General features: G+C 40.7%; 1 protein-coding gene across 8 annotated transcripts in view; it reads right to left on the bottom strand.

The window, feature by feature from the left end:
• LOC106025956 (steryl-sulfatase-like) overlaps positions 1–25,727 on the bottom strand; it is a 210,672-nt gene that overhangs the window by 101,667 nt on the left and 83,278 nt on the right. Inside the window, exon 2 of one of the 8 annotated variants that reach the window (XM_063242781.1) lies at positions 19,461–19,591. The exons of 6 other annotated variants lie outside the window; for them this stretch is intronic. In XM_063242781.1, coding sequence (XP_063098851.1) covers positions 19,461–19,540 — 80 coding nt within the window. In that variant the 5' untranslated portion in view covers positions 19,541–19,591. Of the gene's footprint in view, positions 1–19,460; positions 25,317–25,727 lie in introns of those variants that run through there. One more of the 8 variants, XM_063242780.1, reaches the window with a different exon arrangement.

The raw sequence follows: 25,727 nt of genomic DNA, 5'->3' as shown, positions 1-25,727 counted from the left end.
TGATATTTAATAATTATAATACCCATGGAACATAATGTGATGTACATACTGTGAATACAGTGTGTATCCAATGTGTAATAATAGCATCAGGACAACTGGTATACCCATCATACTCAAATGGTCATCCCTTGTGGTGAGAACACCCAAATTCTTTTCTTCTAGCTACTTTAACATATACAACAAATTATAATCAGGAATTAGCACCCTGCAGTGCTACAGAACATGAGAACAGTCTTCTCCCACTCTCACTGTAATTTCACAGCCATTTATCAGCATGTCATCCTGGAATGTGTTTTTGTTTTCCTATAATGGAACAGTTGGTTGTGGTGGGACGAGGCTGCTCATTGCAGGATGTTTAGCAGCATCGCTGGGCTGATACACTGGGCATCACCAGCACGCCAGCCAAAACACCTTTCCCATTCTCCTCAAGCATAAAACCAAGTGTGCCTCTAGTGGTTGCCAGGTATCTTCCAGGGGACAGTCTCCCACAGTTGACAGCCACAGAGTTAACAGTGGCACAGCATCCTTGACATCATGCTGTTTTGCACAGAAAGTTACAGATCACTTCCTTTGCTCTCTCAGGCAGAGAACTTGCCATCTACGACAGACTCAGGAATGCCATAGAATTGCAGGGGTCACACATGTCTGCTTTGCTCCCGTAGGGGCACCTTCAAAATAGGGCACGATTTGGGGATATAGCATGATCTAATGGCTCTTACACTCCTGTCCACCTAGGGAGTTTTTTCAAAGTAGCCTCTTCAAAGCAAAGCAAAACAAAAAAACAAAAAAAGCCAGAAAACTCACCATGCTCCTAACATTCTTTGTGCCCTTGCATTTAGTGTGATGTATCTGTATTGCTTGTTAATGTGGTAATCCTTTCCCATTTATTAGCCCATTTTTATTACTCATTTATTAGGAGTTAATTTCCCCCAAACAGGCATTCCACCCCTTTTGTGTCTGAACCCAGATGAAGGAATCTGTACTCCCACACATGGGCCACCTCTCTCTCTGTCTCTCTCTTATAAAGATCTTCAGTTTGTATGAAAAGTAAATTCAGCTCTTCAGGATGCTGCTCATCCTTTAAAAATAACCAAGCAAGAAAATGTGGCATGCAGTTTGTCATTCTTTTCAATGGATATTTATTTTATGATTATTAGTGGCACCAGCATTCGTACATATTTATCAGTGTCAAATGATGTTTTGATGCAAGTGTGTGTTGGAAAATGATCCACTTCGTAATGAGCGTATCTATCTCCTTGGACGTTTAGCAGTTCGTTACGAAGAGTAAATTTAAAACAGTCCCTTCCAGTCGGAGACACATAACACAGTATTGTACATTTGTAGCTGGGGTAACAAGACGCGCAAATTGGGGAGGGAAATATCAAACAACCCCGGACTGCAGGTGGCACAATCTTGTATGTTGAAAATCCTAAAGACCCTACTGCCCCCCTAAAAAAATGTTTGAACCAATAAACCGGTTCAGTAAAGTTGCAGCATACAAAGTCAACAGAGAAATATCAGTTGCATGTGTACCTGTCACCAGAGAGCTGTCTGAGGGAGAAATCAAGAAAACAAGTTATTTTCAGAGGCCACAAAAATGCAGAGCAGTATTGCCATGGCCCCTCTCTCCTTCCCCACCCCCCTCTTTCTCTCTCTCTGCAGGGGCTGGTGCTTCCGTTTCTGAGGAGCCAGTGGAGCAGAAACAGAATTAAGAGGAGTGGGTCTTGCTTCATCTTCAACCACCAACTAACAGAGTTTGCCCATGAACTGTGCTCCTGTGACCAAATTACTCCTCTCCACTGAGGACCAAGACACCCCCACCAGTGACCCCAGGACTACAGGAAGGTCCCTCAGAATAACGAATCTAAAAAAGCTTGCAAATGACAAAGTGCTACACTGCTAGGAACAGTTGGATCTTTACCTTTGCAACACAAAGCAATTTTTCCACAATGCAACCGAACCCAAGGCGATTCATCTAAATGCTGATGGAGACCAACCTGGAAACAACCAGGCTTGGGGTCAGATAAGACAGGATCATCTGGCTTACCTCTGATTGGGCCAAGGAGGGAAGATCTAGACATGGACCTGTTCTGAGAGCCCCCAGCGTATCCGGGGACTCTGTTACAAGCACAACTGCAGACCTCAGAAATGAAGAGGAATGTTACCATGACCCTTCTTTGGGATAATTCTTTCAGGAAACTTGGTCCAGTGCTGTTAGACAGCAAATCATCAGTATGCCTGGTGACAGGATGCCTGTGCCACTCCAAAGAAAAGCAGATGCAACTCCCCACCCTAGGCGGACGCTTTCTTAGTAATCATTAACTACAGGTAGATTTCACACAAGCTGTAGCTTCCAAGTTCATCTCAATAGAACATAACATCTTTTAAGTGTACCCACGATGACTGGATCCTGTAATGAAGTCCTGACCATGGATGAGGGGTTAAAAGAAACCTCAGGGTCTTGAAACTAACTAGAAGGGGACACTTAGCTAAAGATTAAAGAGGGAACTCCTTCTTTTAGGAGTCAGTCAACTGACCATGTGATTTATGCAAGAACAATAACCCTTCAGGATGGAATGGAGATTTCTGGAAATACTGTTAGTCTCTAAGAAAGTAACCTGAGATCCTAGTCAGTCCATCTTCAATCTTTATGCTTGAAGGTGTTCTCTCTCTCTCTCTCTCTCTCTCTCTCTCTCTCTCTCTCTCTCTCTCTATTTTTCTCCTTTCCTTCTTCCTTCCCTCCTCCTCTCTCTCTATTCCATCATTTTACAGCAAACTCTAGCTATACTCTATTTGATAAAGTCTACATATCTTATCTGAAGTCTTCCATCAAGGACCAAAGAAGGACCCGAAACCCTATAGTGTTAGGACCTCTTGGTTTCCCAGGACACCGGTAGATGAGTCCTGTGGCTCTTTCTGTCCTGTGCCCAAATTATGCCTGCCTGATGACCTCTGCTCCTTCCTGGTGTCCTAAAAAAGTTAGTCTAGGGACAGTTTTCAGCTCTTCTGGAGGAAACAGCAAATTTTAAGTACCACCAGTGAAGGACACCAGGGTGAAGTGTTTTACTTTACAGACCCCAGGCCAAAGAGGCCAAGAGGTGTCCGAGCCAGAAGGGTAGGTCCTGTGTTCTGCATCACACAAATCAAGAATTAAGAGTCAAGAACAGAGAGATACAGACATGGAGAGACACACGGCACCCTATAAGGAGAAACAGGGTTACTGGAACCTCAGGGCCAGAGCCTTGAAGGAAGGTTATCTATGGGAGAATGGAGATGCACAGGCCAGAGACTGGACAGATGCCATTTGTGAAGAGCAGGTGAGGTCTTATCTCTGTTTGTGAGGTCTTATTTCTGGCTAGTGGTTGACCCCGCCCTCTGTGAGCTTAGCCACTTAGATATGGTCCAGAAAGAGAAACAAGGGGGAAATTAACATGAATGACCCCTACTTTTGGCATGTGAAAGTTAAACCTGTATTTACAATGGAAGTGAAGGTAACATAAACATCTAAGAATGTTCTCCAAGAACCAAGAGGCAGTGGGCTGAGAAATGTGCTTTTTGCAAGGTGAGGGTTCAAGGATTACTCCCCGCCAGCTAGCTGTGACACTGCAAACTGTTTCCCTAGCCCAAGAGCTTTCTGTGGTGTGAATAATGAATACAATCCCTGGTAAGTATCATTGGGACAATTAAATCCCACACTTAGAACTTGGATTCAATAAGAGCATCATAATAAGGGCCCAGCATTTCTCCCTGGTAGTCATTATTAGCATGAATATTTATAGGTTATGTGGAACATAAAAAGTGCATTAATGGAGAAGAAGATAGAACCATTTATTTCCAATGAAGAGAACATGGAGAAATTGCCAAGTGATTAAGTCACAAGACAATGTGACTTCCATCTTTTTTGCAAACTCTACCGCTTGCTGGCTTTATTTATTCTTGTTTTCTTAAAATTTCTTTTTGCAGTACTGGGTGTTGGACCAGGCGCTTGCATTGAGCCACATCCCAAGCCTTGAAATATCACTTTTCTTTTTGTTTCAAATTTGGAGATCGAGAGTAGCTAAGTGATGCAGGCAGAGCTCAAACTTGGGATCCTCCTGCCTCAGCCTCCTGGCGTGCTGGTATTCCAGGCTCACAACACCACATCTGGCTTTGACTGGTTTCGGAGGAAGAACTTGCCCCTCATGGAAACACCCAGTTAGGAAGCTGGCCAGCAAATAACCAGCAAAGGATTCGGGGTGTCATTCCAACAGTGTTCAAAGAACTCAGTCCCAGCGACAGCCATCTGAATCATATAATACTGAATCATATAATCATATATATATATATATAATGTATATAATACATGTACATATGGAACAAAGAGCCAGGATTTACATAAGCAACCATGGCGAAACTGGTTTTTATTTTACAATTGAAAATTGAAACCATCAGAAGGCTGCTCATGCCTAGCAAGGTACAAGGTTGCTCTAATCCCTTACCTATGATGGCTTAGGATTTGCGTAGGTCTTATACACATCCTGTAAGGCATCTCTAGATCACTTCAACACTGAATACACGCTAAAAGGTTATTAGACTGTATTGCTTACAGGATAACAGCCTGAAACAATGTCTCTGCATGTTAACTGCAGAGAGTTTGTTTTCCTTTTGGAAATATTTTCAGTGTACAGTTGATTGAATTTGTGAGTGCAGCACCCATAAATAAAGACAGTCACCCATGTGTTATTTTGATTCTCTCTGTGTTATTTCTTCAGTGGTTGCTGTATAAAGGGCTGGGTTTGTAACATTCCTATACATGTGTCTTCCGGTTTGGGGTTCTGTTCTTTTTCTCCCCATAAAACCCTCAGGAGAAGGTGGAGAATCAGATCAGTGGTGAGACATAGAATCATCAGGTCACGAAGACCATTTATCTTCATTTATCTTTACCTCTAAGTGATGGAGAGACAGAGAGAACTTCAACGATGACCAGACATAGTGAAGTTTGCACCCTCAAGGTAATTCTTCTGCCTATTCATGGTGGTTGAGTTGGGTACCATCTGGATGTCAAGACAACAGCCAGAACCGCACAGAAAGGTGGCGCTCAGACTCCCAGGGAGGCAGGAGGCCAAAGAAAACCTAACCTGGAGCAATGAAGCCAAGCCATCCTGGGGGTATAGGGTTTCGAATCTGCCCCATGCCAACATGGAAGATGGGAAGAATCCATGGAAATGGCCTCATGGGGAGGCCACCTTAATATGGTTGCATTGCAAGGCTCCACTAAGATGTTCTGATGGGAAGGGTGATCCTGCTCCTGTATGGTCCTCAGGAAAGACTTCTCAATTTTCTGTGCCTGTGCTTTGGGTAGAAAGGGTTAGTGTAGGAGTAGACCTTTTTTTTTTTTTTTTCCTAAGTTAAATTAAACTCAAAAAGGATAAAAACCCATTAATAACCTTAATGTCTGCGTTCACCTCTGAATCACAAAATGGTGTTGGTTAGCTCAGTGTAATAGGACGTCATTAATTATACCTCTGAAATGTGCCTCAGGCAGCTTGTCTAAGGACTAGCAAGAGAAACACCATCTTAGCCAGGAGAACCTGTTAAATTTTAAGTCTTTTACGAGCCCCTTAGAATCCGATTCTATATAAATTATTACCCTCTGCAGTAATTTGACTTTAAACGTCGTCCCCTCCAACAAGCCCAACTTAGAAGAAAGTATTTATAAAGATGTTTCAAACTAATAAAACAGTTATTTGGTATAAAAGTACTTTAAAAATTAAACTATAGTTCACTACTCCGAAATATTAAGAGCACGGTACATTAACTCCCCCAAAACTGCATAATTTCCCCTTTAAAAATTAAATTATTTTTCCAAACAGCCTTAATTTGGCACAGTAGCAGGGGGGAATAAAAACTTTTCTTTAGAAAGCAGTTATTCCTAAAACAGAATTCTTATGAAGGAGAGAGACAAAAGAACATTTTCATAACTGGAGATGTAATTACATTAAATTTGTTCATTAAAAGAAAATTAGCATTGCTATTACTTAGGTAAGGAAAACTTTACCATGCCAAAGAGAATGTTCCTGGCTTCATTTTTCTCATTGTGGAAAAAAAAAAAAAGCTTACCAGAAATGAAAGAAAACCCCTAATGACAAACCTTACTTTTAAAGAAGCAATGTGGTTTTATTCAACCCGAGCAAACTGTAACTAGTGAATTTTGGCTCATAAAGTGTTGTTATGTAATACAGGTCCTGTTTTGTTTTATTCGTTGATTGATTGATTGATTCATTCATGCAGTATATTCATTCATTAACACCTAATGCAGCCACATGCTGGGCTCCTTGTCATTTGTTGTATTTTTGAGACCAGTGCTCACCACACTGCACAAGGCGTCCTGGAACTCATGATCCTCCTGCATCAGCCTCCTGAGTATCTGAGATTATAAGCATGTGCCACCCTGTTGGGCTAGCTCTTGTCTCACATCAATAAAGAAAATCAGTCTGACGGGGAGACAGCAAAAGCTCATTTTCAAGAGCTGTCAAAGAAATCACGTGGTTTTTGTAAAATAAATGCCCACATTGTATTGACTTAGCCAGCCTGGGTTTTAAATGGCCCTGGGCTATCAGTTTGTGCCAAGGTAGTCTCTGTATTCTTAAATACAATCAGTTCTGCCCAGCTAATTATGTTAATGTAAGAATATTTGCAGAGGATTAGTAGAGAAAAACATTTAAAAATTAAGTCAGGCTCCTTTTCTTTATCTTCAAAGTCATCAGGAGGGCTGGGGAAACCCTCAGTTCTGCATACTTGAAGATTCTCCTGGGCTCCTCGCCTGCTCTCCATATTTTGCATTTGTTCAGCTCATTCCTCCTGAGACAGGAGGACAGGACAGCTAGGAAAGTGCAGAGCCAGCGATGCCCATCCCAGCACCCCCAGGAATTGGCCTGCAGCATCTGAACACATCAGGTCAGTATCAGTGGGTCTCAGTTCCTGCAACCGAGCAATCAAAGGGCTCCTATCACGTCCCCCAAACCTGCAGTGATTATAGGTCCACAATCCGATGCCACTCCTCCATCAACACAGAAAAACTATTCCACACTTATGAAAACATCAGTCAATGAGTACTTTAAAAGTCACCCATTAAGTATCTGACAAAAAACATCCTCCATGGTGTCTTTAGGGCAGATCGCTCTGCAGTAAGTATTAGGCAAAGTTTGAAAAAAGCTGCATGCTCAGTTGGTGATTTGGAATCGGGGAGCGATGACCCATTTGCACTCCAAACAACGATGGCACAGATTTCACTGACTTTGCCTTTCAGCCCAGTCCAGGAGCTGGGGAACTTCTCCACATCCCTAAGTGTTTGGTGATTTCCTACGCACCCAACCAGGCAAAGTATCTGAAAGGGGCCCTTCTCCTGGGTTCCAGAGAACATCCACCTACAAATTCAATCTCCGTCCAAAGAGCAAGATGAGAAGAAAACAAGGCCCCAGAGCTGACCCGGGGTAGTGAGGGAAACGAAAGCAAAGTCAACAGCAGAGGTAACCCACAGAGCTGTGCATGTTAGATTCACATGCGGTGACCAATATGGCGGCCTTGGCTGGCATTCCATTTCACAGATGAGGGAAGTGAGGAGGCCAGGTGCGATCACGTGTTTAACAATTCACGGCAAGTGAATGATAAAGCAAGGGTTGTAGTGTGCGGAGGACCAGCTGGGCAGTTCTTCAGTAAAGACCAATTACCTCCACACTGGTTAAACCTAGCCTTGGCTCCCTGTATTGATAGAGCTGGCTCAGCTATTTGCTGTTCTCTTAAGTTCACCCTAAGGCTAGCTGAGATGTTGATGCATAATCTCTGAAGCTAGCTGACAGTCACTGTTTCACCCCACTAACATGCTTGAGCTGGGCAGGATGGCGGATCCACCATCCCAGGGCTGTCAACTGGGCTGGAACCTTGAGATAAGAGGCGATGACTCCCCATGGTGGAGAAGTCTGAACATCAGAAACTGAAGCACCAGTCTGCAAGACATTAAATGCTGTCTCAGTTGTGTTACACAGATTGATTTTTCTGCATTTCCTTCTCTTTGCACATCGCAGAGGTGCTTTCTGGCCTCCCACCTAACCCAGCTCACAGCATTCACATAATTGCCACCATGCCCAGGGCCACTCAGCCACGGGCCACTCCCTTCTTCACAAATGAATTAAATTAAGCCCTAGGTCGAGGCCTTTGTTCCGATAAACCTTTATCCTGGTTGGACCGAGGACCACCTTGGTCTTCCATAATTGTAAATTTGTCTTAGTGTCTTCATCCTCACTGTGGGTTGCACTGGAAAAGGTAGACTGGAATTAACTATCTAGAAGTCCGATAACATTGCCATGGGATTAAACTTCCCAGGCCATGCCAAGGATGGAAAAGGATGGATCTCTATAGGCGGGCAGTTCTGCTGTTCTCTAAGACCTGTCAAAAAAATAGCTAAGACAGGAATAGCCAGAAGGTGTGCCTTGCAAAAGGTACAAGGGAATTCATAGCTAGACAGGTTTTTGCTGATCGTGTTCATCTCTATGTTGTGGGAACAGTGAGCAAAAAATACATAATTCACCATGCTCACCATGAGTAATATTTATTATGACAAATGAAGATTAATTATGTAATTTTTTTTTGTCTTTTATCGGTACCAGGGATCAAACTCACGTTTGCCTGCTTGCAAGGCAGGTGCTTATGCCGCTGACCTAAATCCCCAGCCCCAATTATGTAATTCTTAAAGACCAATTATACAAACTGAGATGCCAGATAGTTACCTGATATTAGCTCTAGTCTGGAACTTCTGATCCCCATTCAACCGTTATTTTTTTCAGGATTGAAATTTGTAAGAATTTTTAAATAAGTACACATGGTAATAACAGGTTTGGTGATTCTCAGCTTTAATTTGCTGCCTTTACTCCTGAATATAAGACCTTTCTGTTGATTGATACTACAAAGGAAACTTTTATTCATCATGTAACTTTTCACTGAATTATTAAATAACTGAAAAAATGCACTTTGGACATAAGTGTTTGTAGAAAACTATATATATATATATATATATATATATATGAACAATACTATATACATATATACATATATATAGTAGTTTATGCATAAGCGTTTGTAGAGAAATATACATATATATAAACTATACTATATACATATATATATATATATAGTAGCATATGGCACACTATATAAATATCTTTGTTTATAAACACAGATGGAAACTGATAAATATACATAGATTATGCCCATGGACATATACATACGAACTTACCCTACTATTTTCAATGTTTATGAATATCAGTGCTTCATAAATGTTAAATTTCAATGTTTCCAAATGTTACGAAAAATTGTACTACTGCTGATGCATGACTTCCCTTCTCCACGGCTGAATCTTAGGAAGTGAGGTGTTAATTCCACATGGCCTCCTTCTAAAGCCAAAGAAGATTAGCATTTTACCCAGTCCCCACATAATAATTCATAATTAGATCAAGCAAATATTTAATCACATTATCATACTCCCTAGAAAATATTTGAAGTCATGGAGCTTTGATAAAGTGTCAGTTTGCCAGCAGTATTTTCTAATGAGAGCACTGTCTTTTAAGATGAGAGATCATCTGAAGTACAAACTGAATCTTTCTTTTTTCTGTCTGTGTCTCTCTCTCTCCCTCTCTCGCTCTTTCCCTGTTTCTCAAATCAAATAATAAAATGGACTTTGCATTTTTCACAATGAGATCACAGTATGCAGAGAGTCCATCTGCTGTGACACTCACAGGGCACAATAAGGTCTGCTGAAGACATAAGGCACTTGGGGAAGCCACAGTTCCCTTCCTGCTGTCCCTCTCTTCCCGCAAGAATCCTTCATACTTCTTATTACTCACGCTGAGGTCACCAATACCATTCCCAGAAACAATCTCTACCCTTCACTCACTGTCCTTGACACAGAGGAAATCAATAAATAGCAGGGTTCTAGGTGCCTGGTGGGCTTTATGTCCTAATGAATGACTGATCACCCCAGATCCCTGCTGCACCCCACCTTCCATGCACATGGCAGGAGACCGGAGTCCATCCTCTGCAGGGGTCTCCGATAGCTGGCACCCAATGTGGCCTGAACCTCTGCCTGGTGGCGTGTTTCCCCAGCATTCAGATCTCATGAGACAGCTCTGCAGACATCCAGTGCAGAACTAAGATAAATGCTTTTAGAGGAGAGGTAATAATTATGCTAGGGTTAAAACAAGAGTAATCTCTTTCTTCAAAAAAAAAAAAATCTCTCTCTGTAAGATCTCCTTCTTTAAGGGGTTGGGGATTTAGCTCAGCAAAGTAAGAACCTGCCTGTTAAAAATCTCTTTCAAAGAATTTATAGTGCACAGTGAGAGCAAGCAGTATTACCTCAATACTCCAGAAAATAATTAAATACAATCCTTAGCTTCCTTAGGCAGGAACTTTGGATATTGGAAATCAAGACAAGGTGCAAAAAAAAAAAAAAAAAAAAAAAAAAAAAAAATGCTTAATGCCAAAAAGCTGGCTTTAGTTTTGCATTACTTATTAGTGTGACCAGGAGATAAGCAAACTTACCCAACTCATATGGGTTAAGCTATGGCCCCTAAGTATGGAGAAGTAGCAAATGTTACAATCATTGGTGTCCAGATAAATAAAAAATGGACATTTAGTGCCTTCTCTTAAAGAACTGCTAAAGAATGGGTTAAGGCTAAGTAATGCTTCCTTCTTTAAACGTGACTGTTGATGCAAAGGGAAATAACTGTGATGCTGTTCCACAATTGAAATTGTACTGTAAGACCAAAAAATGGTCAAAATGGCCTCATGCACTAAAAAAAAAAATCTTTTCTTGTGTTCAGATGTAAAAGTGAGTCACAGAAAAATCAGATACCCGCAGTCCTTAAGGCATCCCCTGTCCCTGAGGCTGAGGGTCCTTTGGACCCCGAGAACGAAGTTTCCAACACAACGTCAATCAAAACCTCATCTACTATTCCTCAGCCTAGGACTGTTGGTTTTCACCTTCAGGTTCTGAGAGTGGAATTTCTAGGCCAGCCTGGAAGCCCTGGGGTGCCCTAGCCTTATGGATGACACCCCAGTAAAGTCTGCTAAACATATTACTTTGATATGTTTACACTGGTCATTTGCAAAGATTTTTTTTTGTAATTAAAACTATAAGGTTTTCTCATTAAAAGATGCCCTTGGCATGAAACTAAATTAAGAAACCGATGTTTTTGTACAGCTATGGTAATTCATTATTGGTAATGATATAACGTATTAAATGTATTCACACCTGCCCCATGTACAGGGCTCCTAAAATATAAAACTGGGTGTTTTCTTTTAGATTCAGATATCTGCTTTTCTTGTGTGCTCCTGCTACTTATAATAAAAGGTTTATGTCAATCCTACATGAGACTAATCCTTTTAAAAAAGGCTTCTGCGATGGTTGCTACACATGTGTTATTACACTCAGAGATGCTTAGGCATTAAGCAGTCCAGACAATGTCACGAATTTCTTCAGTGACATTCCATTAAAGGGCAGCAAATAGAGAAACAATTAGGTCAACAGTGGTTGGTCAGGAATACCAGTCTTCTGCCTGTACTTCATATTACAATGTGCTTGACATCCAGATAAAATTAAAACAATTAAACTTCCTGTTCCTGCTACAATGTGTTCCTCAGGTTACAAAGGACCAAAGGTCCACCATACCCAACACTGCTCATTGGTCTTTGCCTAAGACCACAGAAACAGATCATGCACCAGGTTATAATAGCAGATCATTCAACAATTTTTGCAGCTTTGGGAAAGTAAGTACATAATCAGAATTCCCTACAGATCCCAGGGAAAAGTGATTACTGAAAAAAAAAATCATTTGACCTTAAAATGATAATAGAGACCCAAGGCATGGTCTTCAGACAGGTCCAGTTAATGGCCCCACCATGCTAGTAGCACGGGAAGGAGGATGTGCTTTATCTCCAAGGATAGTGCAGAAATGAGACACAGAATGAGAACATGGTGGTACCTACCAGCAAGGCCATCAGTCAACCCACTGGTGACAGCCCCTGCCTGTGTGACACTGGGGGAGGCCCCAGCTCCTACGGGGCTGCCTCTGCTCTGGAGGTGAGCCCAGTGATCCCAGACAACTGACAGACAGCACAAGACACTAGGATGCTGGTGACACCACGTACCCCTGACAATGTGTTCACCACTACATGGATATCATAGCCTGCACTGCATAAATAAGCCTGTGACAGGAAACAGTACTGGGCATATTGTGCCGAAGCCACCCCTGCTCAGACCCATTACTTGGGCTATCATTCCTCCCGAAATCTATCATAAATCACAAGCGTATCACAGTCAGGTTGATTCAGTACCTGGTCCATCATCATTAGAGATGCAGAGTAAGGTGTCATAAGTTATAGCTCTCATAGCCAGGCATGGTGGTGCACACCTGTAACCCCAGCACTCTGGAGGCTGAGGCAGGAGCATTGTTAGGAGTTCAAAACCAGCCCGGGCTACACAGTGAGTTCAAGGCCAGCCTACACTGCATAGTGACACCCTGTCTCAGAAAGACAAAAAATTTAAGCTTCCCATTTCTCATGACGGTCAATCAGTTTTTGCACAAAACCTACATCTAAACACTTGAGGAAATAATCATGAACTGTTCAGTACCAGACATGGCAAATCTCCAGCGATAGTGGACGTCCAGCTCATCAATCCCTTCCCTCTCCCGTGCCTTCACAGCTTCACAGGACAGGTCAGCAGGATGCGCAGTGACCACTCTGTTATCCTGTTTTACTTGGAATTGTTTTCAAGTTTATTTATTATGCAACAGACAGCCATTCTTCTGTACTCCACTACCTTTGATCTAATGTGTCACTACTTTGTCTTTCTATTACACATAAAATTGTTTTTTTTAATTTATTTTTAGTGGATGCTGTGCTATTTTGATTTTATTGTGTTTGGTTGGCTGAATAAATTCGCAACAATCCAGTACTTGAGGGGATAGTTAAAAACAATACCAGTGTTTGAAACAGCTTCTTTTCAACTGTGTTAAACCTGGACATTTTTAGATGATTATCAAATGTCTTTTATAGGGAAGAAAGCAAATCTATGAAATAGTAAGTGTGGGACATTTATAAGTAATGCTGGTTCAGAACAAGCCTTTGAAAACTTAGTTGACAATTTTTTGGATTAACAAAACAAAAAAGCATGGCTTTTGAAATCTCTGAATGCCTTGGTCCTCAGTATTATCATTCTTTATTGAATTTCTTATTAAAGTATGTATCTCTTAAGCTTTTTTCTGACAGTATCATGCAATTTGTAGTGTGGGCAGATGGCAGTGTCACTTGTATGTTATCGTACTGCTGACATGTATTTTTTGTCTATTCTTTATTAGTATAGTGGTTTCATGCTATGAATATACCATAATCAACCCATTGCCTATGAGTAACATGTAAGATAATGTATTTACAGGCATTGCTACAAGTTTATAATATTTTTATATGTATGCTATATAACATTCAAAAAGAATTCTCTGCTTGATTGAAAAAAAGGATACAAAATACAAAATTCATGATTTTGATAACTGAAAATTGGCCATTGTTTTGCAGTATTTTATTATACTGGATGTCTTGTCTTTTTTTGGCTTTTAGCTAGCTAATGAATGAATACATTAAACACTTTTGGGTTTTAGTTGGGATTTTACATAGCTTGCATTTTAATTCTTTGGTTCTCTGCTGTTTGTATTAACCCATTGCATTATTTTAACAAATGTTACAATACCAACTTAAAAACAGACAAAAAATATGTGTAGTTATAATTTCACTTACCTCCCCACTGTATGCAGAATATTGGGCAATACAGACCAATTATTGCCTGCCTGTGGGTGCCCAAGATTGGCTGATACATACTCATGATTAATTAATTCTTTTGATCCTTGGTTCAATCTGTGTCACGAGTGATTGAACCTTTACCTTTTCTGACAGTATTATGCAGTTTTTGGTGTGGGCAGATGAGAGTGTGGCTTGTATGCTACCGTACTGCATTTATTGGAGGATTTATTATGTAAAAGTTACCCCTGCTCCTTGGGGACTCTGCAAGGAGAAAAGGGATGGGAAATGTCTATGGGCCAATATAATTTTATTGATTGGGGATCTAGAGGATCGCTATAAGAGCTAACGATATTTCTAATTGGCGTGGGGAAATGGGTCAATGTGTCAGCCATACAAACCCTTCATCAAGGAGAGCTTACCTGGGAGGGTGCCGGACTTAGCACACCACCCCTCGGGCTTTGCTTAATGGCAAATCTCACCAAACTCCTGTCCTGAAACATGCCCTGCCCTATGCTGTTGGAGAAATAAGGGTGGGTCATAATATGCACCCCACAAGGGCACTGTTACTACAAGAGCTAAACAGATGACAGCCAAAGAACTTCAATACACATGTACAATCCTTACATTTCCCTCTATGGAGCTAGAGTCTAGAAAGAAACTTCCTTCCCAGGTACAGAATATGCTGCAAATCATTGCATTCAGGCAGGGGATGTTATTGCTGTAAGTGTCACGGTCCTGGGATATATGCCAGGGTGTGGATCCCAGGTAATCTAACCCAGCTTTGGTCGCACACTCTGATGTGACACTGAATCATCTTGCACGTGGGATTAAAAGAATGTTGGTCTGATTATTGCCAGAATAGTCTCTTTAACCATGCTGTTCCCAGTGTGACGGTCCCTTCATCCAGACAGCTCACTTTAGAGATGATTGGACCTACGTGTGTTACATCAAGAACTGTTGTCTCTGTCTCAGCAAACCCAACATTTTGATGAACAAAGACAGGATTGGGATACGTTTTCTGATGCCCTCAGCCAGCTGAACGCTTTCAAATATCTCAAGGCTCACTTGTGGTTTTATGTGGCTATATTCACAATGATTTCTTTTTATGTCTCCTGGTTGTATTTTCCCTCTGCTGCACTTATCTGAAAGCCACTAATATTGAAAGGCTCTGCTGTCACACCTCAATCTGATTCGACTTCTGCAATTAAATAAACAGCAGGGGGAATGGTGGGGACCACAAATTATAAACTGAGTCTAGAGGACATCATCCAAGGCTGTCATTGTCCTGCCTTGCTTTTATAATTTCTTTTAATTTTAAAAAGCAACAGAAAAAAGGATAGAAATGACACAGAATTTCAAAAAAGAAGATAGTAGGGAATTAATACTAGGTAATATTGGGCTGGGGATTTAGCTCAGTGGCTTAAGCACCTGTCTTGCAAGCAGGTGGTTGCGAGTTCGATCCCTGGTACCAATATATATATAAAAAAAGACTAGGTAATACATTGCATATTGTCATCTTAGAAGTAGTTGTTCAGGCTAAAAGATTTAGGCATAAAAAATGATCATAGATCAAACAATGACAGTACAAAGTATGCTCTTTGATGAACCCACAAAGATTAGTAATATAGCTCTCCAATATATATATATATATATATATATATATATATATATATATATTCTTTTCCCTTCTTTCTTTTCTCGTTTCCTCTTTCAGTTGTTCTGTCCTTTTGAGCACTTTCTTTCCCTTTCATTACCACAATATTTACTGTACATTTTAGATTTTATTACTCTTTCAGTTTTTTAAATTTTTACACTAGGGAGACAACACAATGCTTACAAATGTCAGTTTGATTTATTTCACTTAAGAGTATGGTCTCAAGTTTCCTTCATCTATGTATAAAAGCCTCAAGATTATCTTTCTTTTTACCTGAGTACTATTCCATTGTGTAAAAATACCACATCTTTTTTATTCAATTTGCAAGTTGATGGGCATTTGGGTTGTTCCCAAGATTTAGCTGTTATAAATTGTGCTGCTATAAACAACAGTGGGCATCTGAGATGAGCATGTGTTCTCAGATGAAAAAATACAAATGGCAAATAGATACATGAAGAAATATTAAACATCGCTGGTCATTCGAGAGATGCAAACTGTAACAATACTAAAACTCCATCACACCCCAAAAAGAAGGGTGGTTATCAAGAAATCATGCTTTGACCTTTATTGTTATATTGTTATGTCCTGTTTTATCTCAATCTCTCCCTTATTCTTTAAAAAAAATTAGTTATTTCTTATGTTTGTTTTAATTAAGGGGAAAAATTTAAAAAATTAGGATATATAATAGTAACTCTTTTTGATTTCCTATTAACTTGTTTTGAAGTCCTGTAATACTCCCACGATCTTGTTTTGACTGATTAGACTCTGTTCCATTCTGTATGATAGTATCAAGTTTGAGGGTATAGGCAACTACTTTGAAGGCAATAAGATTCACTAAGATGCCCATTCTGGTTTGACTATTGTCTCCTTTGGAAGTCCTGTAATGTTTACAATGCCTAAGTTTTATTGGTCTTGTTCTCTACTGTTTTGTCCAACTTTATAATATCTAATGAGATGGACAATTCTTTTTAAGGAAACAATAGACAACGTTGATAACCATTGTTGATAACCTTGTACTCTGTTTTACATCATGTGCTATGTCTATCCTTGGTTTTGACTGACAGCTTTGTTTTGCCATATTTGACTTTATTCTCTCCCCCCCCAAAAAAGTAATAAGAACTAAGGAGTAATAAAATCCAAAATGTGTAAATTTTGTTGTAAAAAAGAGAGGGGAAAAAAAAAGAGCTCTAACGGATATAACAGCAAGTGTGTTTAGGGGTGTTAAATAGCTGACTATATTAATGTTTTTGGATCATTGAACACAGCTGTTTGCAGTCTCTCTGTTTGAATGTCCACTTTGTATTCTTTGATACTGTGATTTGAGCAACTATTTCCAAGATGATAATATGTAATCTATTAACAGGTGAAAAAAAATTAAAAAAAAAATAAATCAACCGATAACAAATGCTAGCTGGGTGGTGAGGAAAAAGAAACCCTTCTCCACTGTTGGTGGGAGTGTACACTGGTACAACCACTGTGGAAATCGGTGTGGAGATTCCTCAAAAAACTAGGACTGGAAGTTCCATTCAACCCAGCTAGCCCCCTTTTGTGTATCTTTCTAGAAGAACTAAAATGTCCACACCCCAGGCCCCCATGGGTGGTTTCACACATGAAGGGTACACCACAAAATTTATCATGGGGCAGGGAGCCATTCCTCTTTCCCTTTGTCTGGGAACTCTAATCAACCTCCAAATAAAAATGGAACTTTCCTAAGGTTTTCATCGATTTCAAATTTACTAAATTTCATAACGAGTGTCTTCCGCATGGTGCCCTCAGCATCCTTGGTGATGCGACCATCTAACATGGTTCTCATGAATGTGATGAATTCGCCATATTTGAGGCAGTCTTGGTACCAGAGAACAAAGCACAGATGCTCAGCAGGATGGGATGAGAAAGAAAACATGAGGAGCCCAGAAGGAGATGGCTTCAGTCTCTAACAATAAATAACAGAAGGGTTTTATCAGAAAATACACAGCAGTACACACTGAAGGTCTGATATTTAACACATGGTGCATTTGCAACTCTGCCTTCCTCTCTGACTTCTCCGATGATGATGAGCTCAAGAGCAAAAACAATGGATCCCACATTTTGTTCGTGTGCTTAATGATGTGCTAAAGCGTTGCTGAGATTCAGTTACTGATTAGCTCCCAGATTCCAGGACAAAAAGGTTGATGAAAGAAAACAAAAATCCAGGATAGTGTGTGAAGGACCACAGTTAGGTTAAAACCACACAGTGACCTCTGTCTACAGAAGACGTCTCCTCTTCAGTCAATGTTCCTCCTTTCTACCTTTCCACATTTTCCTCTGCTCCAGCCTTATGCCTTTTGTGGTTCTGTGATTTTATTTTCTTTCCTGTTGAGCTAACAGATCTGTATTTTCTTACACATCCACAACAGATTCCCTCTGTGTGGCCTTAGAAAATGTTCGAGAGATGTCTAGAGTACACAGCAAGGACACTCTGAGGTTTTTAAGGATGGAGGTTAGAGAAGATATTGAAAATGTTACTCGGGCTGGCGAGGTCACTTTTGCATAAGGGGATGCTCAGGCACCAACTAAAAGAGGAGCAGGATTTTGCTGAAGACATTAGCGTAGCTCTGTCTTCCCAACATTCTCGGCAAAACACCACAGGGTCCGCATCTCACCTGCTATGGTTTGTACCCGCTGGATCCCATGATGAAATTTAGTCTCCATGGTGAGATGTTAGAGGAGGGACCAGGTAAGGGCTTAAAAAAAAGATTTGAGCTCTGAGTTAATGAACTGATTAATCCATCCACATGCTTCATGGCTTAATGGGTAAATCATAAGTGACTCTTACAACTCAATAACAAAAAAGCAGATACATTGACTAAAGCTAGGTAGAAGGTTTCACTAGCATTTGTCCTACAAAGATACACAAATGTCTCAGAACCATGTGAAAGGAAGCTTGACATCAGTAAACGTCAGGACACGTGTATCGAACCCACCATGAGAGATCATCTCACACCTGTCAGAACGGCCACTACAGCCAAGAGTAACAGGTGCAGGTGGGGATGTGGGAAGATGCTTGCACTCATTTGGTGTAGATGACAAAAGATGTAGGCTCTACAGCAGTGAAACAGGAAATTAAACACAGAACTACCAGGTGACTCACGGAACCCTCTCATCCCGACACTAGGAACACAACCAAGCAACTGCAATCAGGAGGGGTCCAAGATACTTCAACTTCCATAATTACTGCAGTATTTTCCAAATGCAGACATCACGGGACGAGACAAAAGTCAGCCAAGAGGTCCAGAATTAGCAACATAACACCAGACAGCAACAGAGATATTCTACCAGGTAGAGAACAACTTCTTCCAAAAACAAACCAGCACTGGTCCCAAGGACCACAAGACATGGAAAGCTCCTTGTAGCTATCATGTGTCAGTGGCCAGCGAACAGAACTTATTGGGGTTGGGGCTGGGGATTTAGCTCAACGGCATAAGTGCCTGCCTTGCAAGCAGACAGTCGTTAGTTCGATCCCTGGTACCGGTAAAAATGAAAAAGCTAAAAAAAAAAAAAAAAAAAAAAAAAAAAGAACTTATTGGGGTTGGGATTCACTGCGTCTCCTCCAAAGGTTTATCGTGTTGAGGACTTAGGTGCTGATGGACTCTGGGGAAGTGACTGGATCATGGTTCCTGGAAGGTGGGATCCAAGTGGAGGGAGCAGATTTGCAGGAGTATGAGCAGAAGTTGCATGTCATCCCTGGCTCCTTCCTGTGGGGCAGCTTCTCAGCTCCGCCTCCCCAGCGTCACGAGGTGAGGAGCTCCCACCATGCCATGCCCTTCTGCCATGATGTTTTTCCCTTGGAGCCAGCCAAGCATGGTGTGAGAGCTCTAAAGCCATGAGCTAAAATAAACTGTTCCTCCTCTAGACCGGTTTTCTCAAAATGTTTGGTCACAGCGGTGAAAAGTTAACCAATATCCTTGTTTTTTCTCATTCTGTCTCCACCAACTCTTACCTCTTCTGTCCTGGATCATCACGGTGCTCAAGTTCTCTGAGCATTTCCAAGACGGAGAAATCTGCACAGTTTATTGTCATCTGCTACGTTTCATCGTTTCCAAGTAAATATGTTTAATTCACTCATGATTTCTCATCAGGAGCAGTGGAGAAAAATCCAGGTGAAGAACACAATCATTTGAAAGACACAAATTACTATGAAAGCATCAAATATCATTACACAGCATAATTTTTAACCACAGATTTCCTTCCTAGCTAGAGTTCAATGATGTATACCACTCTACATTCCTATAAAACTTAGGGTAATAAAATTTGGAGGAGGAAAATGATGAAATCGGCCTTTTGCTTAGAAAAAATATTTAGTAATCAGTTGACTTTATCACTTGCAACACTGATGTTTTTCAATTCCTTTCTCTTGCTCCAAAAAAGTCCTTTTCTCTTAGTTTTTAGGCATCTGCACTCTCATTATCTTACATTTTTAAAAAAAGGTAATTCAATATAAACAGATATGTATGATAAAAAATAAAAAAAAAAGCTTAGGATAAAAAGTGTTGGGATATTGGTCCTTCCCTTCCTTGGCTCTCCTAAACTATCCTGTTTTTAGCAGTAAAATCTCTTATACCGGGTAACATCCCCCGTTATAAGCTAAATGGGATGGTCATTCACCCCTCAGGACTGCAGCAAATACATTTCTTTTAAAAATGAAGAAAAGCAATTGCAGTGTTTAAGCCTGTTAATTATCTTCCATCAGCAGGATACTCTGGATAAAGAAAACCTGTAGCCTTCATCAGGCATTCACTAGGATTAAGATTAAACTGTTCAAAAATTACCTTCTAAAGCAAAGCAATTATGATATAAGTGTATAACCAGATTTAACCTTTGGGATTAAAAGTGCAAAAAGCGATTCCCGAGCTAAAGGAATACAGATATGAAAGGCACATGATTTTCAAGTCCACCCATGAAGGAAATATTCGCAGTGCTGAGATACACTGTATCACAAAGGTCTATAAAACCCAAAAAACCCAGTAACAGTAACTGTGCAGTGTTAACATAATTCTAAAAACTGATTCAAAGCTTCTGCACATACTGTTCTGATTTTTGTCCTCAATCCTCGGACAGGTACTTTACTAGAACATCTTCTAAAAGTATAGATGCCCTTGGCAAGAGTTGTCAAACTCTGAGTGAGCCCAAGCTTTAAGTATTTCCACTCGTGGACAGATAGGTTTAACAATAACACACCAAGAAGATCCAAGTTCAAACAACACAGTTTTACCGACAGTAGATGGAATTCTACTTAATCAGCCGGTGCCAACTCTGTATTTATGAAAATTATTAGTGCATATCGGTTGCTATAACAAAATACCATAGACTGGTATTTTGGTCAAACTGTGGCAAATGCCACGTCTGCTGAGCTCTGTTCAGCGGGTTGCAGATGGTGCCTTCTCGCTGTGTTTTCACAGGGTGGAGGGGAGAGGGAGCTCCCTGGGGTCTCTTTGGTAAGGAAAGAGATCCCTCCCATGAGGCTTTGCCCTCATGATCCCATCATCTCCAAGAGCCCCCAGTCCTACAGCCACCACCCTGGGCACAAGGGTTCACTGTAAGAATGCGGAGCATAGACACTGAGCTCACTGTACTGGCCAAAGGATTGGTGTATCACTGAATCAGTCAGCTCAGGCTGCCATATGCAATCCCACAGCCTGGGCAGCTTACAGACAGCAGACCTTGGGAACCCCATCCTAAAGGCTGATGTCCAAGGTCAGAGCATGGCAGATTCTGTGTCTGGTGCCGGTTGCTTCCTGGGTCATAGATGGTACCTCATTCTGTGTGCTCACATGGTGGGAAAGGCAGGGAGCTCTCTGAGGTCCTTTTGGGAAGGACACAGATCTCACCATGAGGTTTCACCCTCAGGACATCATCATCTCCCAGAACCCCCACCTCCTATCAGAAGCACCTTGGGAGTGAAGAATTTGGGGGCGGGGGATATTCACACTTAACTAGTACTTACACAAATGCAAAGTAACGATGTCTAATATAGACACAGGCCCTGCTGTGGTCGTTAAGTAACTAGCCAAGGAAATATTTCCTGAATAGAGCAGTAAGGCTCCCATTTATAAATAACCACACTGTCTTGAATACATAAGGGAAGATATCAGAAATGACAGAGTATTTAACTCCACTGCCTTGCACGCATGAGATTTCAGAGTTGATATTTCTACGGATGGTTGGTATGCATGTAGAAAGAAAATTGGGAATTAGTGGGCATCATCCTGAGAGTTCCAGACAAGACATTCTCTAGGCTTTTATATTTTAAGGTAATGCTACCAGACTTCTCTTTCCTTGTATCATCTGGGGGATGAAGTCATTGGAGAGTGGAATTTGACAGTCTTTTGGTACAGTCTCTGTGCTGTAATATACTTGTTTAAAACTACTGCTGTACAGGAGAGCCGGCTGCAGAGTCCCATCTGCAAAGAATTTTGACATTTGCTATCTGCGCTCTGTTCAATAACTGATATCAGTGATTTACACAGAAGGACGACTGGAGTATTTATCCAGCATGTGGAGGATAACACATGCTCTGGAAGAAAAAAATGAGGTTCGGGAAGACCATGGAAAGTATGCAAATGAAATGCAATGAGTGGATGGATATTTAACAAGCATCCCTGGTAACTCAGCGATGCTAATGTGAGGATGTGGTCTAATTGGAAGCTGTGTGTACATTTTAATCAAATGCAGACTAAGTTTAGCTAGTTGAACACGGAATGACTTAGAAGGCTATACTTAATGCTATTTTGTACCCATTAAGAGGGAGACATTTAAAGACAAGGAAGATGAATCAAAGCAGTTTTGGAAAAACTCTGGGTCCTGCTATTGGAGAGAAACACAGTCACTGGCATAGCAAGGCAGAAAAGCATATGACACACATGCAGAGGAGGCACAGCATTCCTGTAATCTCAGATCTACAGGAGGCTGAGGAACTCAAGCTCCCATTGGATGACTCAGCAAAACTGTCTTAAAGTGTCACCACTTACAGACCAGTTACTTAAACAGAGCGTGACCAAAGATTCTGTATTTTTCATGCAGTTTTATCAGGGAATATAAAAATGGCGATTTTTTAAATCAAATTTACTTAACAGTTTCTGTATATGCATTTCTTAAAACAGTCAACACACAACTCAGTGTTAGAATCTGGACAGTCACATCTAGTTTCTGCAATTTTTTTTTTTTTTTTTTTTGCATGACTGTCTTTTTTGAATCACGCACTTTATACCATCATAGAGTGTTTTTCCTTTTTTTATGTGGGTGGTATAATTTCAATACACTATATATCCACTAAACGCAACGGTGTAGGTAGATGTTGATGATGAATATCGTACTTGGTATTTGGCTACCCTTATTTTCCAATTATTTAGTCTATTAGATCTCATCTAAATTGTAAATGACTTTTGGAACCATTTTGTTTTGAATAAATAACAAACACACTACATAGCGTTTGCTTCAGAAAGTGCATCCATGTTTTATAATAGTACTTTTCTTTGATTTTTGATTATAGGATCGCTTCTTAGATGTCTCTGGATTCTGCCACCACTTCCCACAGAATTACTACCATCGCTGACCACTGTTATACTTTTTTTTAGGTTCGTTGCTGTTTTAAAAGTTCTGTCGTTTCTGTGTTATGAATAATTGACAACAAGGAAAGGTCTTTTTTATCTTTCCATTTCATGACGTAGACTTGTCCCCTCTGCTATGCAAACGTATTTCCCTTTTTTGGCTTTTTCTTTTGCAGACCTTTGAACACTTCCTTCCTGTTCAACCTCAGTGATTCCAATGTGCCCATTTTGTATTGTAAAAAAGTATCACTGAGTCTTGGAGAAGTACAAAAATTATATGTCATGTATTTATAGTAACAGTTTTTAATCAATTGTAGCAGACAATGAGGGGTTATTTTTCACAAATGCAAATTAGCAAAAGAAAATAATGTACACTCGTTATTAGCTTTCACTAGACACAAACATCAAAGGTGAGTATAATGTTTAAAATAAAAAGCATGCAAAAATAGTTGATATAAACCCTACATAATAATGCCATGCAAAGGCCCTGAGTTCAATCCCCAATATCACAAGGGTGGTTTTACAGATACAGTTACTCCAGAATTAGACACAATTTACCCAGAGAAGAATACATCACGAGAGGTGTCTAAACCTGAGGGGTTTTGTTTGTTTGTTTTGAATACAATCAAATGTCTATCTGTAAAATACAGAAAGGATTTCTGCAGTCACCTCAGAGGCCAGAGTAAGTCACTGCCCAGAACTGGGACCAAGATCTCACAAGAGCTGTCTGACCACAACTGATCCAAATTAAACATCTAAGATAGCATGAAGCACAAATGGAACCACCAGGGTACCTGGGAAGAAAGAACCCCAGCAAAACACGCGGTCCCCCAACCCAACATGCATAACTGTCCTTCTGTGCCAAGACTCTGGCAACCCTTCCTGGCTTCCTGGTCTACCCATCGGGCTGTGTAGGAGCTCTCCAGCGGAAACAGACCCGACAGGAAGATGATAATTAACAAATGATTCGGCAACATAATGGAATTAGGGGTCCCTGAAATGTTTTGAAACAGCCACAAAAGCCATTTGCATCTTCCTAACGAGCCCTATTTATAACCCTTCTAAACCTTGTCCTACCAGGCATTGCAGAAAATCATTATAATCAATGGAAATTACCACGCAACAGATTAAAGGCAGCAGTGCGGGGTGACACACGTTGCAAGAACACGTGGCCACAGGGGCCACCTCTCCTGCTCTCTCCAGCTCTGTTTCTTGTGGGGTTCCACGCGGCAGCTCTGGCTTCAGGGTTAAAGGGTACTGGTGCCCTCTCACACAACCACCAAGAGGTCACCGGGCCTGGGAGCCGCACCAGGGCCGAGCCACGCTGACCCTGAGCCTCCAGAGGGGTGCGCTCAACTGGTCCAAATTAAACATCTAAGATAGCATGGAGTCTTTTCTCTGCACGGATAAATCAGTAGCCTTCAATCTACAGAAAGCAATACCATCTCTCTCAGCTGTGTCCGCTGTCAGGATTTCTCTCATCTGTCAGTCGTTATTTACTATCTATATTCAGCTATTAAAATTATTATTTATCTGCTGGTACCCTTCCCCAGCATCTAACATCTCTACATTTGTCATGAATATGCCATCTACAGCCTTCATTTTCTTAGTATCTACTTATCTATCATTAATTTATTATCCATCTTCTAGCACATCCACTATCATTTCTATATATTTCTATTTCTGTTTTTATATGTATTTCTCATTTACCCACCACACTACCTCTATTTTTCTATCATGCCATCTGTCAACCATATATCACCATTTATATATCATCTATCACCTATGTCTACTTCCTTATGTACCCATTCATCCATCCTTTCAATCTATCCTATTTCTCATCTATGTACATATTCATTTACCAATCCATCCATCCATCCGTCATCCATCCACCCACATTTGTCATTCTTGTATCTCTCCTATTTCTATTTCTCATCTACATACATATTTATCTTTCTATGTATTCATTCATCCATCCATTCATTTATCCACATTCCTCATATTTCTATTTCTATTTCTATTTCTTATCTATGTATTCCTCCATCCATCATCCATCTATCATTCATCCATCCATCATGCATCCATCTATCATCCATCCATCATCCATCCATCTATCATCCATCCATCATCCATCCATCCATCATGCATCCATCTATCATCCATCCATCATCCATCCATCCATCATCCATCCATCCATCATCCATCCATCCATCATCCATCCATCATCCATCCATCTATCATCCATCCATCATCCATCCATCCATCATCCATCATCCATCCATCATCCATCCATCCATCTATCATCCATCCATCCATCAATCATCCATCCATCCATCATCCATCCATCCATCATCCATCCATCATCCATCCATCCATCATCCATCCATCCATCATCCATCCATCCATCCATCATGCATCCATCTATCATCCATCCATCATCCATCCATCCATCTATCGTCCATCTATCCATCACCCATCCATCCATCCATCATCATCCATCATCCATCCATCCATCTATCATCCATCCATCATCCATCCATCTATCATCCATCCATCATCCATCCATCCATCCATCATGCATCCATCTATCATCCATCCATCATCCATCCATCCATCATCCATCCATCCATCATCCATCCATCTATCATCCATCCATCATC

This window comes from Cavia porcellus, unplaced genomic scaffold (genome assembly GCF_034190915.1).
Source record: "Cavia porcellus strain 051 isolate PalLab524CR breed Dunkin Hartley unplaced genomic scaffold, mCavPor4.1 scaffold_33, whole genome shotgun sequence".
NCBI lineage: Eukaryota > Metazoa > Chordata > Mammalia > Rodentia > Caviidae > Cavia > Cavia porcellus.
Note: the sequence above shows the minus strand (reverse complement) of the source record. Positions and strands in the feature narration are given on the sequence as shown.